At 24.7% G+C, this 21,960-nt stretch overlaps 1 protein-coding gene across 1 annotated transcript in view; it reads right to left on the bottom strand.

The window, feature by feature from the left end:
* The window catches only part of LOC111621700 (protein FAM76A-like), a 42,543-nt gene that overhangs the window by 4,992 nt on the left and 15,591 nt on the right, over nucleotides 1-21,960 (bottom strand). The window contains exons 3-9 of the mRNA XM_023363916.1: nucleotides 13,354-13,418; nucleotides 8,905-8,907; nucleotides 1,937-1,997; nucleotides 1,696-1,851; nucleotides 636-805; nucleotides 491-565; nucleotides 266-395 (exon numbers count right to left, since the gene is read on the bottom strand). Of these exons, the coding sequence (XP_023219684.1) occupies nucleotides 266-395; nucleotides 491-565; nucleotides 636-805; nucleotides 1,696-1,851; nucleotides 1,937-1,997; nucleotides 8,905-8,907; nucleotides 13,354-13,418 (660 nt within the window). The remainder of the gene's footprint in view (nucleotides 1-265; nucleotides 396-490; nucleotides 566-635; nucleotides 806-1,695; nucleotides 1,852-1,936; nucleotides 1,998-8,904; nucleotides 8,908-13,353; nucleotides 13,419-21,960) is intronic.

Here is a 21,960-nt window from a genome sequence, read left to right on the forward strand (position 1 = left end):
AAGCACTGGAGTTCTTCAAAGAGGGTGAACACCCTCTTTGAAGAACTCCAGTGCTTTTCATCATATCGCACACATTAACATCCATACATACAGGAAAACCCCCAAAATTTTTTCATTTCTCAACACTAAGGTCCAGAGTCCAAAAATGTAAAAAAAAATTTTTTTTGACTAATTGCCATACTTTTTCTCTGTTATATATAACAGAACATGAAAATTAAAATTGATTAAAGTAGAGCATTTTGTTTTTAATTTTAAAATTTTATACCTGAATGTCTTTAGCAAGTAACTGCTGATCTTTCTGTCCTAATTGTTTCTGTAATAAGGCAATCTGTTCTCTCAACTGAGTTACAGCTACAACATGGTCACTACTATTTGGATCCATAAGAGCACTATCACTGTTAAATTTGAAAATATTTGAATTATGAAAAAATTTCTGAACATTTAATAATAATTACTAAATAAATATGTAAATATATAGTACATAACTTACTTTGATGGTAGAGTACCATTTGCATTAGCTGATTTTGAACTATCAAGTTTTTGTTTTTTTCTGTGTTCTGGATTTCTGTTACATTAAAAAATTTACATATTAATATTTATTTCATTTGATGATATAAAACAAAAAAGTTACTCACTTGTGACTGTGACTAATTGAATGTTTGTGATTTTGCGATCCTGAGCGATGATGACTAGAACTTTTTTGTAAAGATACTGAAGTATGACGAATTGGATTATTCTGTTTTGCTTTTGCTAATGCTCTTTTATAAGATAGAGTGCACAACCAACATAGTAATTTACCATCAACCTAAAATAAAAGTTTTATTAATATATTAACAATTTCTTATATATTGTGTCTAACAAAAAAAAAAAGTTATCTTAAACTTACAAAAACCAGAAAGATGTGATTGAAATAGATGATTCATTACATATAAATTACAGTACCAATCATAAATGATTAATAATTGCTTAAGGATTAGGAATGATAACTTGTTCTTGTTAATACAGCAATGGGTTAGGCTTTACTTAAACCATTTTAATGGTTTCAATAATGGAAATATCTTATGACATTGTTATAAAATAAGCAGGAAATCATCTCTTATTTTCCTCCATATCTTTATTACAAACAATGTTTTAAAAATATTTAATTGAGCCTTTATTATTATTATTATTATTAAAGCTTTAATTTCAATTCTTTAATTATGAGAGTTTGGATAACAACTATCAATTTGATAGCAAGATTACAAATTTAATTAGATTTTGTATAAATTTGTATACTCTATAATTCTGATTGCTGCTGACAGAACATTGTTTCAATGAGAATAAAATCTAATGTTTGTATATAGTAAATGTATTTTAAACATTTTTTTTAAATTAAAAAGATCATTTTCCTGCCTTTAATATTCAAATATAGTTTTAGGTAAAAATTATTATGAATATTTTACCTGGAAAAAAATATTAGAAATAAAACAGTCTATAAAAATAAAATACTTAAAATTCACTTTTCATTCACAATGGCTAACATTCTTTGATGTGTTCACTTAACAGTGATACTTAATGACTTCATTTCTGGTTCTAAACCAGCAAAAGTACATTTATAAGCCAAACTCAATGTTATATTTAACTATAACTATACTAATTTTAATTATTTGAGTACAGTATTAATATATAAAAATTATATATATCTAAAATAATCACCTTTTTCCTACTGTCATCTTTGCGATCGTATGCACATCTCTGTTTACACTGTTCACACGTCAAAGGCGGTCCATATTTTTTCTCAGAATTTGTACATCTTTGACATTTTGAACCAATAAATGCTGCTATAATATTGCAATATTCACAAGCAGTAGGCTGAAAATAGTGTAAACAAATTTATTTATTTTAAGATTTAATTAATTAATTTTAAGAAATCAAAAATTCTAATTTAAATACAAACCTTTCCATATAATTTCACATTCTGTTCACATTTTTTACAAATTGTTGTTGTATTTCCTTTGCTATATATATATAAAAAATGTTTAAGTAAGAAATTTTACCATGGACAAACTATTTTTAATACAGTTAAAAGTATTTAAATAAAATTTCTATAATATATTTTTATATTATTTTTTAAAATCCACTTTACCAGATAAGAACAAATTTTTAACTATATAGAGCCACTGTATTAATAATAATTAAATATTACTGTTATAAAATATTTGTTAATTTCGATAATAATGAATATGTATGTGTGTAAATGAATGCTTGATAAAAAGAAATCATGGAACATTAAAGAGAATTAAAACTTCATTCATAACTCACTTTTCTACTTATTATTAAAATACATTTTATATAAAATATAAATTTAAATAAAATTTTTTCTGTATAAACAACTAATAAAATTCAAGTAAATAAACAAATTATATCCTCTATTGAATGCATATTTAGAAAATTAAGAGTAATATTCCAAATTTTATGCAAAAAGATACAAAAAGTAGTGAGGAAATGTAAATTCACTACTAGAGATTATTCTAATTTAAGATATAAAAGCAGGAACAAACATACACTGCTGTTTGTACATAAAGCAATACTACTACTCAAATTCATTAACTGAAAAAATATTTCTGCATCATATTAGACAATACAAAGTTCACAAATATACAGAAATGCATACAGAGCACAACAGTGCAATTTAATATTTTATTATATAATTTCTAATTTAGGAAATTTTTGAACACATTTTGAAGTGTTTTACAGATTTAAAATATGATAAAAAATATTGGCCATGTTTTTTAAGATTGGGGTGGAGAATGATGGGAATTGCTCACCTCCATCATATGCATCACTATAATGCATTTACATGCAAACATGATTAAATTCTACATTTAGTTAACTTTATCAAGTTTCAGAGTTGGGAGGATGGTTGAGGTGATGCCACCCCATAAAGCATCATAAAATGCACTGTCATCAGACAAATATCCTCAAAGTTTCAACCTTAATTACAAGTGGATGAAATTTATATTGCAAGATTTAAGGACAATATAGAGCAAGTTAAACAAAAGCATTTAATATGTACTGTGCTTTTGAATCATTTTAAAAACAATTTCAAGACCTTTCAAAAATATTTTTCACTGTAGAAGCTCTTTTGCAAGATCTGGCTGTTTTGTCAATTATAACATTTTCCTACAACACATTATCTTCCAACAATATTTCCAGCAGTATCATTTACATAAAACTAACAATACTTTTTCAAATATTTTCAAATAAATAACTTGTGATATATGCAATATAAAATTAAAAAAGTATGGTTTTATATACTAAAATATATCTTAATATCAAAAAATGTTAGGCAGCCCTACAGTTGCAATAATAAATTGTAATCATCTAGAGCAGCTGTTTCCAAGCATTTTTCATTAGTGTACCCCTGTGGCATTTCCAACTTCCCAATGAGCAACATATGCACAAATCTCACACTGCCTGTTTGTAGTGTGTGTCGCCATTTTGAATTTTATTTTGACTCGGTTCTTGGTCCCGAGTACCTACAAGTCTGGTTTTTTTCATGCCGCATGATTTGGGCAGCAAATACTTTGTGCCAAATCGCAACTTTTGACATGTACTCCTTCATACCTCTAAGCTGGTAACACAGCAGGCAGTACGATTTTATAAACAAGACATAGTCTTGTCAATAAAAAATTAATAAAAATACTGAATAAATAATGAAAAAATTACAGCTTGTAGAGAAAATCTGGAGAAACTAGCTATGTCCTTTTCCTTGCTAACAATAAAAAATACTTTTTATAAACAAAGAATACTTTTTTCAAACAACACGTGAGGATATTGTTGAGAGATAAAAATTATAACAACGGAAAACACCCCATCATCAAAAGTCCGTAGAATAATCACTAATAACACACAATGGTATCAGACAAATATCCTCAAAGTATCCCACTACCATTGACCGACTGCACAACATTTATTGATTTGTTGCATTTTACAATCAGCAGCATAAGTTTTTATTTCTATTTTTACATTTTGAAATGTATAATAAAGTTTGTGATAGTTGCAAGGAACATTTTTTACCTAATAATTTTTTAATACTATTAATTTGTGATACATAACATATTATTTTTTCTGCCATAATAACTAACTTTTTCTGTACACCTAAACAACCTATTGCATACCCCAAGTTGGAAATTGCTGATCTAGAGCAGTAATTCCCAAACTTTTTCGATCCAGCAACCTTCTTTGTTTCATAAAGTTATACCTAATGCCCTCTAACCCTTTTTTCCCTTACGCAAGAAAGGCTTAGAAATATTTTTAGGAAAACTTTTCTATAAACCTCGCACTTTCTGTCCTTACCATACATTGTTCTCAACACCTGGAAATCATTAAATGAAATGTTTCTTCCTAACCATTTAACAGAGGAAAGGAAAGGTTGTCAGTGACCTCAACCTTTGTCTATGGTCATCATTCAATATCCTGCCTCCAGCACCCCCTGCCACCCACTTTACTTCTTTTTGCTCCCTTAGATTTATCACTGCCCATTTTGGAAACCACTGATCTAGAGTAAGTTCTGTTATAAAATACAAATTTTGAGTCTGTACAACAGTTTGAATTCTCAGATTTAATGAACATTTCATAGTACAAAATTTATATTACTAATTTACACAAAACCAAAATTTGAATCAAAAATAGCAATTCATATTGAAACCATAGGCAATTCTTAAAACCTTCCCTACTTTTACAAAATCTTCTGGATCCAAACACACCTTTTGAATTCTAAATTATATATGTACAAATTCCATTTGATTTCTTTAAAAAAAATTTTCAATTTCTTGAAGTTTACACTTCCTTTGAGTTTATTCCTAACTCTAGAACTAATGAAATAGGTTTACATCCAATACTGATATAGAACAAAAGAAATTACAAATTTTGATGTATGATAAAAAATTTATGCATTGGCTTTATTATGTATGCAAGATATTTAATATTTATGTATATAAAATTGAACTGCTTATTTTTGAATTTCTCTTGTCCACTTTTCAACTTTATCAACAAATCAAATAAAAAAAAACTTATCGGGTCATAACTGTTAAATGCAGAAATTTGGTATTCTAATTATTGAGAACAATAAAAGTTTATTTTCATAATTATTTTTATTATCTTATCAAACATTACAGAGTAATTAAAGAACTTAGTTTGGACAAAGAATAATTTGAAACAAAACACAGGGTAAAAAACATTTTGTACTGAAAAGTTTTCACTTATGATGGCCACCCATTGTGTTGTTTTGATCTCAAATTCATATTTGAAAGTAACTTTTCAAATTTCACATTTATGTGGCATTTTGAAATAAAATGAAAGAAGAAATAAAAGGGGAAAACTATTAACAAATTCAGAGGAATCAATAACTTAATACAGAACTTAACAATAACTACTGGTAGATATCTTGTCATAACTAAACACAATACACACAGATATAATACAGACAACATAATTCAATAAAGTTAAATAATAAAACATTATTAAAATATTAAAAATAAGAATTTCTTTTAATAGAAAATTATACATACTTTTCTTGTTGAAATTCTGTACGACAGTAGGTGCACTTTACAATTGGATAAGATCCTCTACAGTCCTGCAAAACAATTTTATTTATGCTTTATTTTATTTTATGCTTTTTCGATTCAGCATTAAATTCATATATAAAATGAATGCTATGAATGCAGATGTTTCACACAACATAATGCATACATCATTTCTTAGAAAAATGTATTTTATATATTAAATACTTAATATTTTTTGTTCATAAAATATGAACAGTTATATACATCCTTAAAAGGTTGTATATTCATGTATATATTCAACAATAATTTCATATATCTCTCTTATTTTTTTTTTGTTTTAAATAAGAACAGACTGAATTTCACCAGTCTTTAAATTACGCTTTCTAAGTGTTAATATAATCTTATTTTTTATATTAAATATTCATAAATTTCTTTACAAATTTTTTTTAATTAAATGATTTTTATTCATTACGAGACCAATAGTTTTTGATACTTAAAATTTCGAAAGATGTTTATTATACAGTTAATTTTGAACTGATTTTAATACATAAACATTTGTAAAATTAATTTATTTATTAATAAGTGATTTAAGTGCTTATAAAATGATTGTATATAATGGAGTGTGATTGTATAGACAAATACAGTGAGAAAGATTTTTTTATTTTCTTATTACATCATTTATTCAAATCAATTTTATTGATGTATAATTATTTCATCAAACATCTGCACTGCACAGCCTTGCAATAATAATTTTCTGAAATACTGAAAAAAATAAAGAGAACCAAATTTCATTACATTAGAAATTTGTTTTTACAAATTTCTAATTACAGTTTACATTACCGATTCATTGATTTTTGACCAATTCATTTTTTAATTCAAATTTTGAGTATTTAAAGTTTCAGTAAGAACAGTCTACTTTGAAAGGAAGGAGTACATTGAAATTATGAATTACAAATATCAAATTTTGTTGTTTAAAAATAACTAAATCCCACGTAAAGCAAAGCTATCTTTATATTTATAAACTCTGAAGATAACTTTACTTCAGAGAGAGTTTGTTGATTAATATTTTTTAAAACCACTCACCAGAAAACCTTTGTTTTTCATAATTTTCAAATAACTCTCCTTTATAATTTTGAATCAAAACAGAATTTAATTTGTTAAATGTAAACTGTATATCATTTTTATATTTTTGTTTTCCAAACACTGAGTAACTCTGGGTCTATTTATAAGTCATTAAAACTTTTCATAACCCCTCATTAATTAATTATGACAATAAAATTATAAACTATTACTGTAGTTAAAAAATTTTATTATTTGGCAAAAGAACACAAACAGTCTTACATTTAAGTTAAAAATTATATATAATTTTAATTAACTGAGAAAGATACTGAATAATTCTATATTGTTACAAAAATTATAAAATAAAGACAATCTTTTGCCAAACAACAATTATAAAGGTTTAATTAAATTTATTTAATTAATAATTTTTTTTCCTTCTTAAAATTAAAAAGTTTAATACAGTTTCAATTCTGCTGCCATCGTATTACTTTTTGTTATTTCTGTAAACATTTATTTTACACTTCTAAATAAGTTACTTACATTGTGTAATAATAAAAATAAAATTTATTTCAATGACAAACACATACATATAATAATGATACTTTAATATCAAAGCATTGTGTAAATATTAATTTTTAAACTTATAAATATTACCGAAAGAAAAAAAAATTACTATATCATGTTTCCCAAATTTTTCTTTTCACTTTTAAATACTTAAAATAAAATTTCAATGAAACAATGCAAAATAATTTGTTTATATTTATTGAAAAAAAAAAATTTGTTTTTGATAAGTAAAATGATAAAAATTTGAAGTTTTATTCCACTGATTTCTTCTGACTTCTGGCATTTTCCCTTCTTCATGTAAAATAATTGATAAGAAAAGATAAGTCATATTTACAAATACACATACTTTTGCATGCATTTCAGATACAATGTCAAAAGCATTGTGTTAAAATGCATTTTTTTTTATACACACAAAAACATACCCAAGAAAAAAATTTGTAAATTTTACAACATATAAGCTTTGTAAGACAAATTATGATTTATTATTGTTATAGTTTATATTCTTCAATCTATATATCGTATTACTCGAAAGCATTTATATAATCTTTAAAAAAGTGTTTATGCAATTCACTTAAATTAGACAAAAATTTAATCTGGAACAACTTACACAGAATTTAAATTTTTGCATAAGAAATTTTAAAAGTAAACTCACCTTAAAATGCCTGGACTAGGTTTTTTTTCATCACTTGATTTCTCAAGTAATGTTGACTGAAATAGCTAGAGAGTATATATGAATATTGATATAAGGTATATTTAATAAGTTCCCCAAAATGTTACAACTTGAGAAAAAGATTAAAATGATTTTTCATGCTCATAAAATTAATTTTTTCATATAAATCTTAAATAAAAAAAATTCCTTCGCTAATCAGTTCGAATATTGATTGATTTATTTTCTAAATAAACATTCTTACTGCACAAGCATTAAATATATCTTTAGGTTCATCGTGTCCAAATTTTAATAATAAATTATATTTTTATATATTTTAATATAAATTATTATATACATATTTTATTTAAATTACACTTCCATAGAGTTTGTAGTTATTGTTCATTTATTACTTTATGATTATTAGTAATGATGAGAGTAATACTTACATTAACATTCTCTAAATATTATAGCATTAAATATCAAATATTAAAGTTTTTCAATATAATTAAATTAGTCAAACTATGTACAGAGTGTCTAAAAAGTTACTGAGCAGTGGGAAATTTGTAATGACGTTAAAGTTATACATAGGGTCATGCATACAAAACCTAAGTCGTCCATTCAATACCAATTGACTGGTATATGTATAACTAACCACCCTATGTATAATTTTAATGTCATTACAAATTTCTCATGGCACAGTAACTTTCTGGATGCCCTGTATTAGTGAAGAAAAAGATTTTTCTCATATTTTACATTAAAATTATTTGTTTATATATTTTATTATATCTGGTTAATTTGTTTAAAATACTAATACTAATTATGTATAAAATTTATATTGCTGAAAAATTATTGAGAAATGTTTTAAAAATTTGTACTCTAGATAATAAAAAACAAATGACAAAAATTGAGGAACTTTTAAACATACCTTATATACTTCTCCCAACTGTCTTTTTTAAAGATTATATAAGAATTTACACAAAAAGTTATCTATCAATTACACTTTGAAACAAAATTAACTTTGTTAGAAAATGTAGAGCATTTAAAATTAAAAATAAGACAGAAAACTATAAAACAACAAAACATAACTTGCTAATGTAATATTTTATATCAGGTACAAATACTATAAGCAGTGANACTCCATCGATTCTTTTTAGAATATTTTTATATTCAATTCTTTAATTATGAGAGTTTGGATAACAACTATCAATTTGATAGCAAGATTACAAATTTAATTAGATTTTGTATAAATTTGTATACTCTATAATTCTGATTGCTGCTGACAGAACATTGTTTCAATGAGAATAAAATCTAATGTTTGTATATAGTAAATGTATTTTAAACATTTTTTTTAAATTAAAAAGATCATTTTCCTGCCTTTAATATTCAAATATAGTTTTAGGTAAAAATTATTATGAATATTTTACCTGGAAAAAAATATTAGAAATAAAACAGTCTATAAAAATAAAATACTTAAAATTCACTTTTCATTCACAATGGCTAACATTCTTTGATGTGTTCACTTAACAGTGATACTTAATGACTTCATTTCTGGTTCTAAACCAGCAAAAGTACATTTATAAGCCAAACTCAATGTTATATTTAACTATAACTATACTAATTTTAATTATTTGAGTACAGTATTAATATATAAAAATTATATATATCTAAAATAATCACCTTTTTCCTACTGTCATCTTTGCGATCGTATGCACATCTCTGTTTACACTGTTCACACGTCAAAGGCGGTCCATATTTTTTCTCAGAATTTGTACATCTTTGACATTTTGAACCAATAAATGCTGCTATAATATTGCAATATTCACAAGCAGTAGGCTGAAAATAGTGTAAACAAATTTATTTATTTTAAGATTTAATTAATTAATTTTAAGAAATCAAAAATTCTAATTTAAATACAAACCTTTCCATATAATTTCACATTCTGTTCACATTTTTTACAAATTGTTGTTGTATTTCCTTTGCTATATATATATAAAAAATGTTTAAGTAAGAAATTTTACCATGGACAAACTATTTTTAATACAGTTAAAAGTATTTAAATAAAATTTCTATAATATATTTTTATATTATTTTTTAAAATCCACTTTACCAGATAAGAACAAATTTTTAACTATATAGAGCCACTGTATTAATAATAATTAAATATTACTGTTATAAAATATTTGTTAATTTCGATAATAATGAATATGTATGTGTGTAAATGAATGCTTGATAAAAAGAAATCATGGAACATTAAAGAGAATTAAAACTTCATTCATAACTCACTTTTCTACTTATTATTAAAATACATTTTATATAAAATATAAATTTAAATAAAATTTTTTCTGTATAAACAACTAATAAAATTCAAGTAAATAAACAAATTATATCCTCTATTGAATGCATATTTAGAAAATTAAGAGTAATATTCCAAATTTTATGCAAAAAGATACAAAAAGTAGTGAGGAAATGTAAATTCACTACTAGAGATTATTCTAATTTAAGATATAAAAGCAGGAACAAACATACACTGCTGTTTGTACATAAAGCAATACTACTACTCAAATTCATTAACTGAAAAAATATTTCTGCATCATATTAGACAATACAAAGTTCACAAATATACAGAAATGCATACAGAGCACAACAGTGCAATTTAATATTTTATTATATAATTTCTAATTTAGGAAATTTTTGAACACATTTTGAAGTGTTTTACAGATTTAAAATATGATAAAAAATATTGGCCATGTTTTTTTAAGATTGGGGTGGAGAATGATGGGAATTGCTCACCTCCATCATATGCATCACTATAATGCATTTACATGCAAACATGATTAAATTCTACATTTAGTTAACTTTATCAAGTTTCAGAGTTGGGAGGATGGTTGAGGTGATGCCACCCCATAAAGCATCATAAAATGCACTGTCATCAGACAAATATCCTCAAAGTTTCAACCTTAATTACAAGTGGATGAAATTTATATTGCAAGATTTAAGGACAATATAGAGCAAGTTAAACAAAAGCATTTAATATGTACTGTGCTTTTGAATCATTTTAAAAACAATTTCAAGACCTTTCAAAAATATTTTTCACTGTAGAAGCTCTTTTGCAAGATCTGGCTGTTTTGTCAATTATAACATTTTCCTACAACACATTATCTTCCAACAATATTTCCAGCAGTATCATTTACATAAAACTAACAATACTTTTTCAAATATTTTCAAATAAATAACTTGTGATATATGCAATATAAAATTAAAAAAGTATGGTTTTATATACTAAAATATATCTTAATATCAAAAAATGTTAGGCAGCCCTACAGTTGCAATAATAAATTGTAATCATCTAGAGCAGCTGTTTCCAAGCATTTTTCATTAGTGTACCCCTGTGGCATTTCCAACTTCCCAATGAGCAACATATGCACAAATCTCACACTGCCTGTTTGTAGTGTGTGTCGCCATTTTGAATTTTATTTTGACTCGGTTCTTGGTCCCGAGTACCTACAAGTCTGGTTTTTTTCATGCCGCATGATTTGGGCAGCAAATACTTTGTGCCAAATCGCAACTTTTGACATGTACTCCTTCATACCTCTAAGCTGGTAACACAGCAGGCAGTACGATTTTATAAACAAGACATAGTCTTGTCAATAAAAAATTAATAAAAATACTGAATAAATAATGAAAAAATTACAGCTTGTAGAGAAAATCTGGAGAAACTAGCTATGTCCTTTTCCTTGCTAACAATAAAAAATACTTTTTATAAACAAAGAATACTTTTTTCAAACAACACGTGAGGATATTGTTGAGAGATAAAAATTATAACAACGGAAAACACCCCATCATCAAAAGTCCGTAGAATAATCACTAATAACACACAATGGTATCAGACAAATATCCTCAAAGTATCCCACTACCATTGACCGACTGCACAACATTTATTGATTTGTTGCATTTTACAATCGGCAGCATAAGTTTTTATTTCTATTTTTACATTTTGAAATGTATAATAAAGTTTGTGATAGTTGCAAGGAACATTTTTTACCTAATAATTTTTTAATACTATTAATTTGTGATACATAACATATTATTTTTTCTGCCATAATAACTAACTTTTTCTGTACACCTAAACAACCTATTGCATACCCCAGGTTGGAAATTGCTGATCTAGAGCAGTAATTCCCAAACTTTTTCGATCCAGCAACCTTCTTTGTTTCATAAAGTTATACCTAATGCCCTCTAACCCTTTTTTCCCTTACGCAAGAAAGGCTTAGAAATATTTTTAGGAAAACTTTTCTATAAACCTCGCACTTTCTGTCCTTACCATACATTGTTCTCAACACCTGGAAATCATTAAATGAAATGTTTCTTCCTAACCATTTAACAGAGGAAAGGAAAGGTTGTCAGTGACCTCAACCTTTGTCTATGGTCATCATTCAATATCCTGCCTCCAGCACCCCCTGCCACCCACTTTACTTCTTTTTGCTCCCTTAGATTTATCACTGCCCATTTTGGAAACCACTGATCTAGAGTAAGTTCTGTTATAAAATACAAATTTTGAGTCTGTACAACAGTTTGAATTCTCAGATTTAATGAACATTTCATAGTACAAAATTTATATTACTAATTTACACAAAACCAAAATTTGAATCAAAAATAGCAATTCATATTGAAACCATAGGCAATTCTTAAAACCTTCCCTACTTTTACAAAATCTTCTGGATCCAAACACACCTTTTGAATTCTAAATTATATATGTACAAATTCCATTTGATTTCTTTAAAAAAAATTTTCAATTTCTTGAAGTTTACACTTCCTTTGAGTTTATTCCTAACTCTAGAACTAATGAAATAGGTTTACATCCAATACTGATATAGAACAAAAGAAATTACAAATTTTGATGTATGATAAAAAATTTATGCATTGGCTTTATTATGTATGCAAGATATTTAATATTTATGTATATAAAATTGAACTGCTTATTTTTGAATTTCTCTTGTCCACTTTTCAACTTTATCAACAAATCAAATAAAAAAAAACTTATCGGGTCATAACTGTTAAATGCAGAAATTTGGTATTCTAATTATTGAGAACAATAAAAGTTTATTTTCATAATTATTTTTATTATCTTATCAAACATTACAGAGTAATTAAAGAACTTAGTTTGGACAAAGAATAATTTGAAACAAAACACAGGGTAAAAAACATTTTGTACTGAAAAGTTTTCACTTATGATGGCCACCCATTGTGTTGTTTTGATCTCAAATTCATATTTGAAAGTAACTTTTCAAATTTCACATTTATGTGGCATTTTGAAATAAAATGAAAGAAGAAATAAAAGGGGAAAACTATTAACAAATTCAGAGGAATCAATAACTTAATACAGAACTTAACAATAACTACTGGTAGATATCTTGTCATAACTAAACACAATACACACAGATATAATACAGACAACATAATTCAATAAAGTTAAATAATAAAACATTATTAAAATATTAAAAATAAGAATTTCTTTTAATAGAAAATTATACATACTTTTCTTGTTGAAATTCTGTACGACAGTAGGTGCACTTTACAATTGGATAAGATCCTCTACAGTCCTGCAAAACAATTTTATTTATGCTTTATTTTATTTTATGCTTTTTCGATTCAGCATTAAATTCATATATAAAATGAATGCTATGAATGCAGATGTTTCACACAACATAATGCATACATCATTTCTTAGAAAAATGTATTTTATATATTAAATACTTAATATTTTTTGTTCATAAAATATGAACAGTTATATACATCCTTAAAAGGTTGTATATTCATGTATATATTCAACAATAATTTCATATATCTCTCTTATTTTTTTTTTGTTTTAAATAAGAACAGACTGAATTTCACCAGTCTTTAAATTACGCTTTCTAAGTGTTAATATAATCTTATTTTTTATATTAAATATTCATAAATTTCTTTACAAATTTTTTTTAATTAAATGATTTTTATTCATTACGAGACCAATAGTTTTTGATACTTAAAATTTCGAAAGATGTTTATTATACAGTTAATTTTGAACTGATTTTAATACATAAACATTTGTAAAATTAATTTATTTATTAATAAGTGATTTAAGTGCTTATAAAATGATTGTATATAATGGAGTGTGATTGTATAGACAAATACAGTGAGAAAGATTTTTTTATTTTCTTATTACATCATTTATTCAAATCAATTTTATTGATGTATAATTATTTCATCAAACATCTGCACTGCACAGCCTTGCAATAATAATTTTCTGAAATACTGAAAAAAATAAAGAGAACCAAATTTCATTACATTAGAAATTTGTTTTTACAAATTTCTAATTACAGTTTACATTACCGATTCATTGATTTTTGACCAATTCATTTTTTAATTCAAATTTTGAGTATTTAAAGTTTCAGTAAGAACAGTCTACTTTGAAAGGAAGGAGTACATTGAAATTATGAATTACAAATATCAAATTTTGTTGTTTAAAAATAACTAAATCCCACGTAAAGCAAAGCTATCTTTATATTTATAAACTCTGAAGATAACTTTACTTCAGAGAGAGTTTGTTGATTAATATTTTTTAAAACCACTCACCAGAAAACCTTTGTTTTTCATAATTTTCAAATAACTCTCCTTTATAATTTTGAATCAAAACAGAATTTAATTTGTTAAATGTAAACTGTATATCATTTTTATATTTTTGTTTTCCAAACACTGAGTAACTCTGGGTCTATTTATAAGTCATTAAAACTTTTCATAACCCCTCATTAATTAATTATGACAATAAAATTATAAACTATTACTGTAGTTAAAAAATTTTATTATTTGGCAAAAGAACACAAACAGTCTTACATTTAAGTTAAAAATTATATATAATTTTAATTAACTGAGAAAGATACTGAATAATTCTATATTGTTACAAAAATTATAAAATAAAGACAATCTTTTGCCAAACAACAATTATAAAGGTTTAATTAAATTTATTTAATTAATAATTTTTTTTCCTTCTTAAAATTAAAAAGTTTAATACAGTTTCAATTCTGCTGCCATCGTATTACTTTTTGTTATTTCTGTAAACATTTATTTTACACTTCTAAATAAGTTACTTACATTGTGTAATAATAAAAATAAAATTTATTTCAATGACAAACACATACATATAATAATGATACTTTAATATCAAAGCATTGTGTAAATATTAATTTTTAAACTTATAAATATTACCGAAAGAAAAAAAAATTACTATATCATGTTTCCCAAATTTTTCTTTTCACTTTTAAATACTTAAAATAAAATTTCAATGAAACAATGCAAAATAATTTGTTTATATTTATTGAAAAAAAAAAATTTGTTTTTGATAAGTAAAATGATAAAAATTTGAAGTTTTATTCCACTGATTTCTTCTGACTTCTGGCATTTTCCCTTCTTCATGTAAAATAATTGATAAGAAAAGATAAGTCATATTTACAAATACACATACTTTTGCATGCATTTCAGATACAATGTCAAAAGCATTGTGTTAAAATGCATTTTTTTTTATACACACAAAAACATACCCAAGAAAAAAATTTGTAAATTTTACAACATATAAGCTTTTTAAGACAAATTATGATTTATTATTGTTATAGTTTATATTCTTCAATCTATATATCGTATTACTCGAAAGCATTTATATAATCTTTAAAAAAGTGTTTATGCAATTCACTTAAATTAGACAAAAATTTAATCTGGAACAACTTACACAGAATTTAAATTTTTGCATAAGAAATTTTAAAAGTAAACTCACCTTAAAATGCCTGGACTAGGTTTTTTTTCATCACTTGATTTCTCAAGTAATGTTGACTGAAATAGCTAGAGAGTATATATGAATATTGATATAAGGTATATTTAATAAGTTCCCCAAAATGTTACAACTTGAGAAAAAGATTAAAATGATTTTTCATGCTCATAAAATTAATTTTTTCATATAAATCTTAAATAAAAAAAATTCCTTCGCTAATCAGTTCGAATATTGATTGATTTATTTTCTAAATAAACATTCTTACTGCACAAGCATTAAATATATCTTTAGGTTCATCGTGTCCAAATTTTAATAATAAATTATATTTTTATATATTTTAATATAAATTATTATATACATATTTTATTTAAATTACACTTCCATAGAGTTTGTAGTTATTGTTCATTTATTACTTTATGATTATTAGTAATGATGAGAGTAATACTTACATTAACATTCTCTAAATATTATAGCATTAAATATCAAATATTAAAGTTTTTCAATATAATTAAATTAGTCAAACTATGTACAGAGTGTCTAAAAAGTTACTGAGCAGTGGGAAATTTGTAATGACGTTAAAGTTATACATAGGGTCATGCATACAAAACCTAAGTCGTCCATTCAATACCAATTGACTGGTATATGTATAACTAACCACCCTATGTATAATTTTAATGTCATTACAAATTTCTCATGGCACAGTAACTTTCTGGATGCCCTGTATTAGTGAAGAAAAAGATTTTTCTCATATTTTACATTAAAATTATTTGTTTATATATTTTATTATATCTGGTTAATTTGTTTAAAATACTAATACTAATTATGTATAAAATTTATATTGCTGAAAAATTATTGAGAAATGTTTTAAAAATTTGTACTCTAGATAATAAAAAACAAATGACAAAAATTGAGGAACTTTTAAACATACCTTATATACTTCTCCCAACTGTCTTTTTTAAAGATTATATAAGAATTTACACAAAAAGTTATCTATCAATTACACTTTGAAACAAAATTAACTTTGTTAGAAAATGTAGAGCATTTAAAATTAAAAATAAGACAGAAAACTATAAAACAACAAAACATAACTTGCTAATGTAATATTTTATATCAGGTACAAATACTATAAGCAGTGACAAATTCTTTAAAGGAAAAACAAGTTTCCATTGCTTGAGTTTAAATAAGATAAAAGCATCATCCATTTTCTGTGATTTTCCCAGAGAAAAATTTAATATATAAAATTTGTCTAATAAATTAAATAATTTTTAAAGTTAAAATTTGAAAATTCTAATGTAAATTTTCAAATTTTGACATTATATTATTATTTAGACAAACTAGAAATTTCAATGCTTTACAATTTTGAATTACAGTATAACCTCCGAATAGCAGACACCATCAAGACCAAAAGTCTATCCACTATTTAGAGGTAAATATAATAGCTGTCCTATGTGAAGGGTCTAGAGCAGGGGGTCGCCAAAGTGGTTGATATGGACCCCCAGGGGTCGATGCAACATCATTGGGGTGTCGATGCGGCTAAGGGGTCACAACTTTTTTTTTTGCTTAGACAGAGACCACAACCCACAACGTTTTTTTTTTCGCTCATACATATACACTTGTAATAAAACTTTATGTTGGGGGTCAATGTGAGGCTTTGGAAAGTGATTGGGGGTCGACGGTTAAAAAAGTTTGGCGACCTCTGGTCTAGAGATTGTAAAAATGTCCTTTAAGTAGAGATATCCACTAATCAGGAGTGTCTGTTAATGGAGGTTTCACTGTATTTGGTTTATAAAGTTGCAGAAAATTGAAAATTTGAATTCTACACTGTAAAAATTATACAAATGTTCATATTTTAATAATATTTGTTAAAAGTTTTCTTTTATTAATATAAAAATATTTTTGCTTCAATGTTTTTTTCATTGCTAATTATGATTTAATACATCAAATAACAATAAATATAAATTTGGCATTTCAATTCTATTTTTTAAATAAAATTATGTATTAATGTAAAGTTTGAAATATTATAAGCATAAATAATAAAAGATAAAGTTTTTATTTATTTAAGCATTAATTTCAAACTTCAAGTTTATAAATTATTCAAAATTAAAATGAAATTCTAGAAAAAAGTAATTAAAATTTTCAACTTCATTTTCTGTAAGAAAGTTTCATCTAAGCAATACTGTATGAAATGATTCATGGGTTCAAAACTGATTAATCATTCAATTTATATTCTCTCTCTCTCTTTTTTAATTTTGTAATTTTTTTCTCCCCTAATTTTTCAGTATTTTCTGCTATTAATAAAATAATCCATAAAAATTTAAATCTCATACAGGTTCAAACAATGAGTTGCTTAATCATGTCATTAACTAAAAGATAAATTAATGAATTAATCATATAATTAAGTACTTCATTATTATTAATATTTATCCCCTAAAAAATCTTACAAGAGATTATTAAATGCTTAGAAAATAAAAAAAAATTATGAAAGAAAATATGCACCTAGTTCTGAATGTTCAATGTGAAAAGTTGAAGATTCAGATTTAACTTCAAGAATTTGTTATTGTAAAATTGAAATGTGATATAATCAATTTTTTTTTTAACACAAAATTTCCAGAACATGTTTTTCCTAAAAACAGATCATAAATGTAACAGATTAATCAAGTTTAAGTACTTCAATTAGTTGAACAAAATTAAGTACTGTACAGTTGAATCAAAAGTTGTAGTAAGAAAAAAAAATTGATGCCAAAAAATTTGTATATAATAAACTCACAAAATAATCTTCATAAAAAAGACAATCACTAATGTTTTTGATCATTTTCAAATTTTTATATATAATTACTTTTGAGATTTTTAATCTCTGATATAACAAATAAAAAAAAAATTGATAAGTAATCTAACAATCTCTTGCAAAAATTATTTAAATTTATATATCTTGCTATTTGTGAAATCCTTCAAAATTCATACACGTGTTCAAAACTTAAGGATGAGCACAATTGTTAGTGACAACAGTTAAAAAAAATAAATTACAGAGCCAGTCAGTTGTAATTTCACAGTGTGCTGCATTGCAGTTTGTGGTGGATATATTCCACACTAACAGGTCTCTCTGCCTAGATATTGGTAAGCACTTTCCATCCATTCTCCACCAGGTCCAGCTGCTGTATCTGTCCTTTTCACCAAAGACTTACTTTTATTGCTTTGAATTGTAAAATCATACAAGTTCTGTCTTATCCTGTGTTATGCATTAAGTATTACAGTTCTTGCCAAGTTTGCTCTCCATTCATCTACAGTTCTCTCTCTTCATGTATTAATACAAATATCATCCACCCTTAAATTTTGGACAGGCATATAATTATTAATCAGGAGAAACTATTCTTAATTCTTAAGAATATTTTCTGATCTACATAATCATGAAATTTCCAAATTGCCATTCAATGCAGCAGTGCATACATACATCACAGATCATCAACATTTGATATTAGTTTATATTAAATAAAAATTAGTTTTTCTTATACTTTCAGCATTTATATTTATTGTTTCAATTGTAACTAAATTGAATGTATTATTTGCAAAAAACATAGTGATGAAGTCATTGTAATTGCAGAAACTTTTTATGCATCTTAAGATATCAAGTCTGATCAGTCTGTCTCAAAATAAAAAATTCATTAGTTTGTAAAATTATAATTGCAACTACATAAATCCAGCTTTTATTATAGCTATAAATAAAACCAAGTTAAAACTTTCTATAAAATTATTATTTAAAGCATTGTTAGCTGCATACAGGAAAAACTAACTTTATTTAGAAAAATTTTTAAAAATGAGAAATATTTTAGTAAGTTCAGAGCAAAATATCTTTAAAAAGTATCTCCAAATCATTATAGATTTATTAATACCAACAAATTATTGATAAATTTCATTAACAGTTAAATAATTTAACTAAGTATATAATTGCACTTAAGGTTTAATTAACAACAGTACAACATGCATCTTACTAACATTTTACTACAAACATTCTGAAACTGGAGATATTCAATTAATTATTTGAAGTTCTATTAATAATGCTCTAAATTTTTTTATCTGACCTTTTAATTATTATTATTATTATTTAGTTTCTCAATTTATAATGCTTTTTCAAAATAAAAACTAATTATGTATATATTACTGGTAGATCAGATTTTACATTTTTATAAAATAAAATATAAATAATAACTTCCTACCTCTAGACGAATCACTTTTTATCTAATTATTAACTTAGCCTTATTATGACCTGATAACTTGGCAGTTCATCTGGGTTTAATTATAGTGAAATGTACTTTCAAAAATAAAAAAAATTTGAATTTTGAACTTTGTTTTGAGCTGTTTAATCTTGATCCACATATACTGCATCCTGCACAAGCACTGAACTGAATATGTAGTAAACACAATGTAAAAATATTGAAAAATCCAATAATTCTTAGATTTTATAATAGAAAGCCCTTTCACCAATTTTAAATTGGCTCTCTCGTTTTTTTAACTTAAACATCCAAAGTTTCCATTAGAAGGATCCATTAAAAAAAATCTTTATCAAAAGGTTTATCAGTTTTGCAAATTCAATACTTCACAAAATTATGGCTGTATATTCTAATTATAATCCAATTGAGTGTATTCATTCAAAGTTTGTATTTATAAAGGCTTTCTATAAACAAAAACTAAAAAATATTTAAGGTTAGAATACAAATATATATTAATATTAAACAAGAAATAACTACTGTACTATAAACTTTACTTAAATTTTGAGTAAACAAATTTTATAGCATCCATCAATCAAATAATTATTAATTTGCATTTATTATCCAAATTCCACATAAAATTTTAATGTTATTTGTAAGAATTTCATTAAGCATTAATAATCTGCATAATCAGAATGTTGGTAAATAATATATTTCATGCATACTGTTAAGTGAATATCCAATCTGACTAATGTTTATTTTTATAAAACTTCAAAACAATAATATATTTTACGATGTTAATAAGATGCATTTTGCCTGTTTTTAAATGCTTAATCTAGTGTGTTTATTATTACAAAGAAAAAAAATTAAACATATTAAACTAAGTATTTTTATATCTGCCCCACAGTTACTCTGTGTTTGTATAAGATTAATTTTCAATTGCACAAACATAGATAATTAAAAATTTATTATTATTTTTTTCTTACCTTTTTTCAGTCAATCATATTTAGGTGTGCAGTGCAAACATTGATGGAACAATCTTCAATTTTTTCTATTTGAAGAAAAATTACAAAAAGAATGAAAAATAGCCTATATTAATTTTCTGAGCAAATACCTATACAAAGGGGGGAAAACTGAAAAAACCATTCAATTTTAATATATCCAAAAATCAAAATATTCCTGTAAGAATAAAAAAAATTATATATTTTCCATTTGATTAAAGTTTAAATGAGTTTAATTATATTTCCTCAATATTAAAATAGAAACAAAATTCAGAATAAATTACATACAAATTGAGAGAGAGAAAAAAAAAAAAAATTATTATTTTCCTATATTAAAAAATAATTTTAAATTATAATCAATACAAAATATAAATTGTAACTATTTTATATATTAAATAATTTATATTGATTTTTTTAGTACATGCACATTTTCTCATACTAATTTTCTCTGTAATTATATAAAATAAAAATTTCAATAAATATAATTACTTTAAATGAAATTCAAAAATCAATAATTGGGAGGGGCATTAAACTGATGTTGGAAAACTATTTCAAAATATTACCAATGAAACAATTCTAAACTAATGAATTAAGTATTCTAAAATGATTGACAAACAACGGAATACAATTATCTATAAGAACTTATAGAAGTCTTCATTGTAAGGAATCTAAAAATAGAAATAAAATTGTATATTTAATTTAAAATATCTTCAATAATTGCAAATATAGAATCTAGTATGGAATATACCAGGCGTGTAATTCCAAACTGCACCATATCCACTTTCACTGAATTTTCAGTATTCAGTAATCCTTTAAATCTTTAAACTTGACAATGTTAACATTGATTTATAAGCCAACATCTGGAATTCTATAAGTCTGTTTTTGAATGATAAAAACATTTTACTACGATAGTTCTTTACACTAGTAATCAGATGGCACAAATGGTACAAAAAGTTTTTATAAAGTGGATAAGACACAGTTGGAATGACATACAACATATTCCATACTAGATTTTCAATCCGTTTACAATTGGCAGTTTAAATTTTGGTCTTCAGAAGTTTGTTTATCCTATAGTTAACAAGTACAGCTTATGTTTAGAATTATTAGAAGCACAGTCTCTGAAATAGAACTATCCTTTGCA

Source organism: Centruroides sculpturatus, unplaced genomic scaffold, assembly GCF_000671375.1.
Source record: "Centruroides sculpturatus isolate CEXI.00-Female unplaced genomic scaffold, Cexi_2.0 scaffold352, whole genome shotgun sequence".
Classification (NCBI taxonomy): Eukaryota; Metazoa; Arthropoda; class Arachnida; order Scorpiones; family Buthidae; genus Centruroides; species Centruroides sculpturatus.